Genomic DNA, 10965 nt, shown 5'->3' with positions numbered 1-10965 from the left:
AGGATATGAGAAGAATAGAAGTCCTGCACAAGGGCCATAATTTCTAATGCAAGTTTGACTAAAATGTAAAAAGATCATCACCAAGCAAAAATCAACAATATAGCCATACCAGACAAGTCAACCCTACTCAGTCTTGATACCGTGTAATATTGGGTTTGTGGGACATGAAGCCTGAATCTCAATTAATTCAAACAAACTCTTTCCAAAAGCTATTGTATGAACAGTTGATATGAAACACCTCCCCGCCCAAAAAACCCCACTAAAGCTATGTGTGTTAATTCTGGGAGGTGAAGAAAAAGAATAGTTAGCCAACAAGTGACATTTTTCATTAGCATACAAACAATACATATACTCTGGTCTAACTGACCTCAGGTTTTACTTTGAAGTAAATATACTCTCAAGACAAATAACTACTTCTTCCAAGTGACTGACTAAAGTAGGCACAATTACAGTGCCTGGTCACTAGGTGGCTGAAGAGCGTGTTTGTTTTAAGCAAATACTCCAAAATGAAACTGACAATAGTAGCAAATACGACATGTACACTGGTATAACTTTCTGTGGAGTAAATTTATTTCCAATGTCCTTATAACACCTCAGGGGTGTTGGCTGTACTTTACACTGAAAAACAATGACTCCTCTGGAGTAAATGCTGTATGTCATATGTCCCCTCCACTTTTCCTCCAAAACAAACTGAGAATAATCTAGACTTAACATGTTTTGTCTCTGTACCCTAAATTTAGTGGCTAGTAAGACCTGCTCTTAAGAAGGGGAAATGTCTCCTTGGAACCTGGAAAAGAGAGAAAAACTGTAACCCTGGACTGAAAAAAGCAAGGCACAATTTACAGAGACCTTGACTATAAATATTTCAAGTGACAAAAGAATTGTACACATCACATTAGCCATTTCACTGTTGCTGAACAGATCACATATAGAAAATAAAACCTCTCCCTGCATGGTGTCAGACAAGCATTCTGTTGGAACACCAATAAATGAGCGAGAAATTCAAAGAGAATGCAAGCAAAGGAGAAACTTGTAATTTTATTTTGAAGCCATAAAGGATACTTATAAAGACATTAAGCACCAAATATTTAGAAATCGACTAAAATACATCCACACATCTTAGACATTCCAAACATAGGTCTTCAAATACCCCAGGGAACATATAAGAAGATGGCAGTTCACATACCTGTGTTAATCAGGATCTAAACTTGCATAAGTATCATAGTATTTCCAAAACAAAATTTGACATGTACAAATTCCTCATGCCCTCCACATCTGAAAATCTAGTGCTGGACGATGTGTAGTCCAACAAGTATTGGAGAGCATAATATAGCTATTTGTAGTTTGGCCAAAACATTACTTAAGAAATTTAAAAGCTGTTATATTTTCCTTTTATTTTAATATTCAGCACAAGTTTACTTGGTACTTTATGAGTGTCCTCAGGTCTGGGCAAAGTCTAGTAGGAAAAATACTAGGGCTGTCAGTCAATCTCCGTTAACTTGCATGATTAACGCATGAACCAATTAACACATTAATTTTTTTAACATGTTAATTGCACGTGTAGTTTTGGAGCCTGCGCCTGGGCTGCCCTCCCCCAACTGCCGTCACTGCTGCCTCCAGGCCACCCAAAGGGACTGTGGTGGCAGTGCAGAGGAGCCGTAGGGCAGCACAGGCTCCAGCTCTGGGAAGTTGAAGCAGGAAGGGGAGGGAGGGGGGGCACACCCATGCACAACCCCCTTCCAGGGTCCTGAGCAGACAGGCTGGCAGCACCAGAGGCTCGGGGAAGGCGGCACTGAGCCACAGTGGGGCTGCCTGGCATCCTTGGGCGCATGGCTCAGGCTAGAGGCAGGTCAGGACCACCTGGGAGCTCCAGCACGAGCTGCCTCCAGGCCCACAGGTTCCTGCGCATCTCTGGTCCGGGCCCCTGGGAAGTGGCAGTGACAGTGGCACCCCGTCCTGTGGCCCTGCTGAGGCAGTCGCTGCCAGAGGGTAGGGGTGAGATTCCTACAGAGCCACCTCCTGCAGTCCCTGGCTCATGCCATGCCCCATGCCCAGTCCCAGCCCAGCACCGCCAGAGCCCAAGCTGCCACCTGAGCTCCCGCTGGGACCCACATGGAGTTGCCAGGAGCCTGGGCAGTGCAGAGAGGAGAGCAATGGCTCTGCCCAGCTTGGCAGTGGTGGTGGTGCTGGGTGCGACTTGGGCTCCGGCAGCGCTGGCTGGGGCCAGGCATGCAGCGTGGCATGGGCCGGGGAACATGGGAGGTGGCTCTGCAGGAATCCCACCCCTGCCCGCCAGCAGCAGCTGCTTCCATGGGGACACAGGGCTGCTGTCACTACTGCTCCCTGGAGGCCTGGACCAGGGATATGCAGGGACCTGGAGATGGTTTGTGCTGGAGCTCCCAGGTGGTCCCAACCCATCCCAAGCCCAAGCCCAAGCCCAAGCGTGCCAGGCAGCCCCGCCACGGCAGCTCCATGTGGGTCCCAGCGGGATGCAGGCTCTGGGTGGTTGCAGCAGAAAGGAAAGGGGCACACTCACCCACCCACAACCCCCATCCAAGGCCATGAGCAGCCAGGCTGGCAGCTCTGGGAGTTCAGGGAGGGCCACACTAGGCCACGGTAGGTCAGAACCATCTGGGACCTGCTAAGCAAGTAATGGGGGAAGTTTAGGCCCAGTCCAAGGCTGGGGCTCAGAGCAGCTACCCCCAGCCCAGATGCCCACAGCTGCTGCTGCTGGGGTGAGGGCAGGGTAAACCCACCCCCGCTGGGATCATACTTGGGTGGGGGGGCACACCCCAGGCCTGGGGCAGCTCCACAGAGATGCTACTCAGATTGGGCATGCTGCCAGGACATGTGGGGGTTCTCCCTCTCCAGGCCTACCATGGGCAACCCTCCCACACCTTCACAAATTCCCCCCACACCCCCTCCCCCACCATACAAAGTACCTGCATAATTTTGAGTTTTTCTGCGCATAATTTTGAATTTTTTAGCTGTGTGATAAAAATGATGATTAATTGTGACTATTTTTTTTAATCACACAACTAATGACAATCACATTTTTTAATCATTTGACAGCCCTAAAAAATACCCATACTGCTGTCACCTGGACGATGGTTTACTTTACTGAGCTGTCAAGTTTACACTTACCTCTCACATTCAGCATAAAGGATGATGCTGCCTTGAGCAGGAGGCTGGACTAGATGACCTCATGAAGTCCCTTCCAGACATACTTCCCTATGATCTTAAGATGGCTATATCTTAAAACTGCGCATGCAGAAAATGAGAAACATGTGCAAGAAAGTGCTATACACAAGTACAGATGTACATGGCTTGCTGTACCAACCGCTCCCATTAGTAATATTGCTTGAAAGTTAATAAAATACATTTCAAATAAGTCGTATAGATACCTACCTTGAAGGGAACCCCATAAATCGATTCTCCACCTGATCCAGTACCAGTGGGATCACCTCCTTGAACTATAAAACCAGGCACAACTCTATGAAATACTGTGTTGTTATAATAATCTGAAAAGGAAAAAAAGGAATAGTAACTACATATTTTTAAGAGATACTAAACATATAGTTATATGTAGTATAGTTAGAGTGGCCTAAGGGCTAGAGTTCCAGAAGGCAAGTCAGAACACCTGGTGTCTATTTCTGGCTTTGCCATTGGCTTGTTTGGTGACCCTGAATAAATCACTTTACCTCCCTGTACCTCAGGTTCCCCATCTGTAAAATGGGATAAAGATATCTTTTTATGATTTACTGATAAACTATTACTATACAGCTAGAAGTTAGGACTCAAGCTTTCACTCAAAAATTAGTAATTAGTTGAGTTTCCACTCTTGAATACTCATTGAGATTGGTTAGAGCAGGGTTAAGCAACCTGTTTCTGCTGCCAGTCAGAATGGCCCACCCCAGGTTGCCTGCAGGTAATGCTCAATCCTACAGCACAGAAAGAGCACCTCCAGCCAAACCCTCACAAAGCCAAACACTCTTAAAGTCCCAGGTCCACAGGTTAGATCTGGTCTGCAGCCTATATGTTGATGACCCCGGGTTAACGAATACCCTAGGGTTCTAGGATCATATAAGCATATTACAATTTTTAAGACAAAAGGTTTCAACATTAAACACGTATATACAGTACTGGATAGTCTAGGTCAGGAACTAACTTATCTGATGTAGTGGGCTGAATAAGAAGAATGGAGCCAGGCCCATGGACTGCTCCATATGCTGGTTCCAGCACTTGCTCTACAATCTGCATTACGCATCGTGCTCCCCGCACCATTCCAGCTACAGCTACAGCACCAAGCTACAGCAAGTCCACAACCTGTGCTGCATGTGGCCCCCACACCACTGGTCTGGGACTGAACTGCACATGGTGTTCACTCCAACTGATCTGGGACCTGCATAGCAGCAGGTGCCGCATGTGGCATGTGTCCTGGTCTGGTGGCGGGGGGTAAAGAGCAGGGGACAACACATATGTAGGGACCACTGGAAATCGTGCCAGAAGTGTGCTGAGCAGTGGCTCCTTTAATCTTGCAGGTTCCCCCATGCTCTCCCTGCTGCTGATTGGCAGAGGGGCCCCATTGGCCCCACTGCTTGCTCCTGATGGCTGGGAGGTGAAAACTGGTTTTAAATATACCGTGGTTTTTTGCCTTCAGTTTGGTCAACAGCAAGTGGCAGGGCCACCAGGGCCCCTTCACCAGCCAGCAGCGGAAGGCAAAACTGTGGCATATTTAAAACTGTGGCTTTTGCCCTCTTATCAATCAGGGGTGAATGGCAGAGCCAATAAGCAGTGGGGGAAGGGGTGCCTGTCCTGAACCCTGTGCACAGGGCCAGTACGGTGCGTGCTGTGTGGATCAATATGGACCTAAACATAGTACTGGGGAAAGTGGAAGGTCTCCACAGGCTGTATCTTGGACACACCTGATATATGTCCTTACCACATCATTTTATACTTAAACCTGTATCACAAAAAAAAACCAGCTGTGAGGAGGAAGCATCCACTTTTCATATTAACAGTTTTTTTAGGGACTGAAATAGGGTGGAGTAGGATTGCATTTGGGCACCTAAGTTCATTTACACACCAACTACACAGGTGGAGTAGCATATGACCCTACATATATTGATGTTATATGCACTTCAGGACACCCCGCTGCTCTACACCAGGAACTGGCAACCTTTTATCAATGGTGGGCTGCCACTGCAGGCCGCCAATCCCCCCATACTGGGTAATCACCTCCACTGATGAACTTCTGAGAGACTGGCAAAGTTCATGTCCTCGGCAACATAGGGGTCATACCCAGAAGCCCTAATCCCTTCATCAGCCTCATGCCCCACACCCCTAGCCTCCCCATGGGAGAGACGCTCCTGCAAGGGGAAGATGTCAGCACAACCAGGAGCAAGGGGCTTATCACAGCAGCAGCACAATGTAGGGATTCTCTCACTTCCTGCTACTTCAGCGACCAACACTCATCCCTGTCACCAAGAGCTACCAATTTACATCACCAGCAGCAACGTACAGGAGTGAATCTGACTGTAGGAAAGGCACTGGTTTCAGCAGAGTAGCTACATTAACCTCCTGGCTTCTGGTTGCACTGACATGACCCTCCCACAGCAAGCAACTCCCATTTTGAGGGCCAGGAAGAAGGAATGAATGAGGAGACCAAGGCTACTGGGACACTATACCCATGAGACCCCAGCTCCCAACTGCCTCACTGCTCCCAGCCCTGAATCCCTCTCCCCCCCCACCCACTGCCACCAGTGGCTACAGTGGATTCAGCAGCGCAGCAGGGCACCACAGACTCCCTAGGGTGCCTCCATTCTGCTACCTGTTAATGTTAGAGCCTGGGGCTCATGCCCTGCTTTCCTACCCCTAGTTACACTACTGGCTGGCAAAAGCCTCCCTCCTCCCCACACTGGAGCAGACTGAAGCAGACCTTTGGAGGACAGATCTGGCTTGTGGACCACAGATTGCCTTTAATGACTGGGATGGACTTTGCTGGCCTTATTCTTTTTTCTAGTGGTCAGACCTCACATGACAGCACCTCAAATTGAATTGTTTGCAGGGTTTGAATCCCAGAAGTCTGGGTTATATGTATATGCATTCATTTGTTTGTGTGAGCTAATGGACAAGGGCTGTTAGCTCAAAGCAGCAGAATTATAAACCTCTATGCATGAACTAGCTTAAGACGCTGACTTGTGAGAAAGGCAATGCCAGTTGCACCTTATATGACAGTAGACTGTATTCAAGAAATATTGACACTGAAAAGGTCCTTGAGATTACAGTGTTAACCAACTACATACGAAGACTCAGCACAATAAAGTTACCAAGAAACCTAATGAAATCCTAATGACAAAGGAGCAAGGTAGTAGGGGTGTGAGAAGCTGGCCATATTTGATTCAGATTCTGCCCGACGAGTGGGACAATGATTTGATTCGTTCATTTGGATCACCGGCCCGATTCAATTCGGCCACATTTGAAGATTCGATGCTGATTCAGAGAATCAGCAATTCAGCCATAGACACAGCTTTAAATGTTTTTTCTACATACCTTGAGGTACCAGGCGCAGCTTGTGAATGCTGAGAAGGCGGGGCAAGTGGAGAGTCCCACATGAGCGCGGGGGGGCCCCCCCACCCTCCCCGGCTCAACGATCAGCCTCAGAGGTACTCTGGGTACCCCCCCCCCAGACCCAGGAGGCACCAGTCGCTGAGCCGGGGGTCCCCAGCACACACTGCAGAGGACCCAGAAGTGGACCAAAAGTGCTTCTGGTCCACTTCCAGGTCCACTGCCGAGTGCATGGGGGACTCCTCTGCGTTCCTGTGGGACGCTCTATCCACTCCACCATCACAGTGTTTACAAGTCGCCTGGTACCTTAAGGTATGTAAAAAAAACATATAAAGCTGTGTCTACGTCCGAATTGTCAAACCTCTCTGAATTGATTCAGAGGGTTCTGATTCGATTCGGAGAGATTAAAGGGTCTCCTGATTCGATTCAGATTCGGAGATTCAGCCGCAAAATCAGGCCGAATCTCCACCAAACCAAATCAGTGACCAAAGCTTCACACAGCCCTATAAGGTAGTATTGCCTATTTATATGGCTTTCCTGACAGTGTTACTGGAACACTGTGTTCAGTTATCAATTATTTTGATAACTTGGAAAGAGCTCATAAAACAACTACAAGAATTATTTTAGGTATGAGAAACTCTCATACAGCAATGAGGCTCAACAACCAACAAAAGGTAAAGAGGCAACACAATTATGTTCTATAGGTATCTACAAGAGAAGAAAATTTATTTTAGTGGAAGGGTCTAATTTATCAGTCAGAGGCATAACAAGATCTAGTGGCTGAAGGGAAACTAGACAAATTCAGATGGAAATTGGGTGATTTTTTTAACATTAAAAAAGAATTACGACCTAGAACAGGTTACTAAAGCCAAAGTAGTTGAATCCCCAATATCTTAAATTTTAACATCAGTCTCATCTCTTTTTAAGAGAAGTCTTTTAGCTCAACAAGAAGTGTTGTGCTTCCAGAAGAAATGCGCCTTCAAAAAAAGTCTATGACCCAGGGGTGAGAATCCTTCTGAATAGACAGATGTTATTTTCAGGAAATGGTGTATCACAAAGGATTCTTATTCCTAGCAGATATGTAAATAGGGCAGTGACACCAGCTAAAGGTTCTCCTTCATCTGCTTCTGGGAACCTTATAATTATGACATGCACTGTTTCTTTGATCTGTGTCAGAGACAGGCCATGTCTCAATTTGACCTTTACTCTCACCAATTTGAAATTGCAACTAATTAAATATAAAAAAATGCAACAAATGTGTTTGAAAGAAAAGGAACACACAAGCGCAGAAGGGAAATTAACACAAAAACATTTTTGAGGAAGGTTCCATAGAATGCAGTATTTCCATTTCACAAACTTATTGAAGGCAAGCAAGCCCCCAACTAAACATTGAGAAGCCCTTGGTGTTTTGTAACTAGGCAAACAATTTGCCACTGACTTGATTTAAGAAATGTATTTAAAATGTTTACTGTAGAATCTCTCTTTATGAAGTCCTAAAATTCTTCTAATTTTCCTGCACATCTGGTAACTGTATTTTAATATCAATGCAGCAGTGTACTGTTGCTGTGATTCCTGTTTTAAGAACCAAAACTCTACATAAAACAATATGATCAGCTATGACTGTTCTCCTCAGCCATTACCTTCCATACAAAGCTGGATAAAGTTTCGGCATGCTTTTGGTGCTTCTTTTGACCAGAGTTCAATGTCGATGTCTCCAGCTGTCGTCTTCAGTAAAACCTATGAAAATATATAAAAATACAATATTTACTTTTACTATAAAAGTCACAGACAATAATAGGGCTGGAAGGGAACTTAGAAGGCCATTTAGTGCCCCCTACTCCAGACAGGGTCATCTCTGTCTACAGAATCCCAGATAAATGTTTGTCAAAATTCCCTTAACATTTTTCACTGGTGGATATTTCATAGTCTCTCCAATCTGTTCCAGGGCTTAACTACATGCAACTAAGCCTTACTCTTTGCAATGTAAACCTATTACTTTTTGTTCTGTCCTCTGTGGACATAAAAAATATTTGATTGTCCTCCTCTGTATACTGCCTTCTCTAGACTAAATGACATCTGAGGAAAGGTGTGAAAGAATTAGTGTTATATGTCCTCTAGACCTATAATAATGTTGCTGTTCTCTGTACTCTTTCAACATTCAACATTCCTGTACCACTTATTAACTTTTTTATGAAAAAATAAAACACCATAGACTAATATGACACTTGAGATCAACTAAAACTTGAGTCATTTTCTGTTGTACTGAAACTAGCCAGTTGTACTGTTGTACTGAAACTAGAAAGCTGCCACCATTTTCTCTCTCTCCACTTAATTGTTCCTTCCTAGCCATTCATCCTTACAGAACTTCATTCTAATTCAGGTCATTTTCCAAACGTAATGAGATCATTTTTACTCCTAAGTATATATGCCACAGTGTCTGCTATTCCCAAGGGGGAGCATGGTGGTGCAGTTGTATGCTCCTCTGCTGCCAAGAGCTCTAGACACATGCACAGAGCTCCACCACCACTGTGCCCCCGTTTTCAGCATCCCAGATCCATTCCTGTTCCCATTTGACATGATATTCCTGCTCCCATTTGACATGATATTGCCTACAAATTTATTAACACTACATACAGTTCCATCCGTTAACGAAGATACTGAATAGTGTTAGTCCCAAGACAGACTCCAGAGAAAGTCATGACTTGCTCTTGACAAATCCATGTTGGCTGTCCCTCGTCACCTTCTAGGTGCCTACAGATTTGATTCTTTGATACTACACTCCAATATCCTTTCAGGTATTAAAAGTGAGACTACCTAATCAGAAATTCCCTTGCTCTTCCTTTTTAAGATGTGAAATACATTTATTTTTTCTAGTCTTCTGGGACCTCACCAGAGACAACAGTCAATACTCTGCAATTATTTCAGCCAATTATTTGAGCACTACCCTTAATGAAACCATCCTGCATATACAGTATAGGTAATCTCTAACTTGTTCTTTTCTTACGTGAAACTGACTCTCCCCCTTCCTCATCATTGGTGTTAAGTCTGTTCATCATCTAATAGATGACCTTTTCTGTGTGAAGAATGAAAATGAATTAAACACTTTAGACATACAAAAAACGAGAACTCTCTGTTCCAGAATGATACCTTTTATTAGACCAACTGGAAAATGGCAAAAAAATTGTCCTTTTCTGCAAGCTTTCGAGATCAAAGTCCCTTTGTCAGGCTCTGGGAAGTATAGAAGGTACAAAATGGTAGAAAGTCCTCATAGGTAGAAAATAAACTTCATTTTTGCACAGAGGGAGCTGAAGATGGAAGGCTGTCCCTCTGGGTCCATGGACACTCTCATGGACCCAGAGGGACAACCTTCTATCTTCAGCTTCCTCTGTGCAAAAATGAAGTTTATTTCCTACCTATGGGGACTTTTTACCATCTTGTACCATCTACAACTTTTCCCAGAGCCTTACGAAGGGACTTTAATCTCGAAAGCTAGCAGAAAAGGACAATTTTCTTGCCATTTTCCAGTTGGTCTAATAAAAGCTATCATTTTGGAACCAAGAGTTCTCGTTTTTTGTATGTCTTTTTGTCTCAGACCAACACGGCTACCAAGTACACCCCTTAAATACTTTAGGCACTTCTGCATCATGCAATATTGGCTTCTAGTCTCTGTTCAGGAAGGAACCGACACTTTTCTTATCCTTCCTCTTCCAACATACTTCCACAATCCCTTTGTGTTCCCTTGTAGCCATGTTTCTATTTTTGTAAGATTCCTTTTTGAAGTTTGAAGAAATTGAAGAGCTCAATATTTAGCCAAGCAGAGGTCTTGCTTCCTATGAGGATAGCATGCTCATGCCCTTAATAGTGTATCTTCAAGAAATAATAAATCCTTCTGATTTACCTTTTTCCCCATAGACTTGCCTCCTATGGCATAGTATCGATCAGTTCTCCGAATCTGTTAAAAGCTGTTTGCCTTTAGCCCAATGTTTTTATTTTATTGTTTTCCCATCCTTCTTTCTGTATGCTAGTTCTCATGACTTGATAAAGAGTTCACTGTCTTCCACCTTCAGATTTTCAACCAATTCCTCCCCATTGTTAAGGAATAAATTGAGAAGATCCTCCTCTAGTTGGTTTTGCCACCATCTGTACCATAAAGTTGTCCCCAACACAGTCTAAGAACTTTCTGGGATGTATGTGCACTGCCATGATACCTTACTTATTATGGGAAGTTCTAGGAAAAGTCCTTCATGAACACACACGTCATATGATTTAGATATTTAATTTAGCCAGTTTTGAAAAGGCCTTACCCATCCTCTCCTACTAATCTGGTGGGCTATTGTCAGGGTGACCACATTATTTTGAAGGAAAACTGGGATGGGGGGGTGTCACATACATGTACAT

General features: G+C 44.6%; 1 protein-coding gene across 2 annotated transcripts in view; it reads right to left on the bottom strand.

The window, feature by feature from the left end:
* CWC27 (CWC27 spliceosome associated protein homolog) overlaps positions 1-10733 on the bottom strand; it is a 211164-nt gene extending 200431 nt beyond the window's left edge. Inside the window, exons 1-3 of one of the 2 annotated variants that reach the window (XM_025213309.1) lie at positions 10466-10733; positions 8208-8304; positions 3409-3521 (exon numbers count right to left, since the gene is read on the bottom strand). In XM_025213309.1, the coding sequence (XP_025069094.1) occupies positions 3409-3521; positions 8208-8304; positions 10466-10477 (222 nt within the window). In that variant the 5' untranslated portion in view covers positions 10478-10733. Of the gene's footprint in view, positions 1-3408; positions 3522-8207; positions 8305-9571; positions 9633-10465 lie in introns of those variants that run through there. The other variant, XM_025213308.1, reaches the window with a different exon arrangement.
* Positions 10734-10965: the final 232 nt, after the last annotated feature.

Source organism: Alligator sinensis, unplaced genomic scaffold, assembly GCF_000455745.1.
Source record: "Alligator sinensis unplaced genomic scaffold, ASM45574v1 scaffold1258_1, whole genome shotgun sequence".
Taxonomy (NCBI): Eukaryota; Metazoa; Chordata; order Crocodylia; family Alligatoridae; genus Alligator; species Alligator sinensis.
The sequence above is the reverse complement of the archived record's forward strand: the minus strand, read 5'-3'. Positions and strand labels throughout refer to the sequence as shown.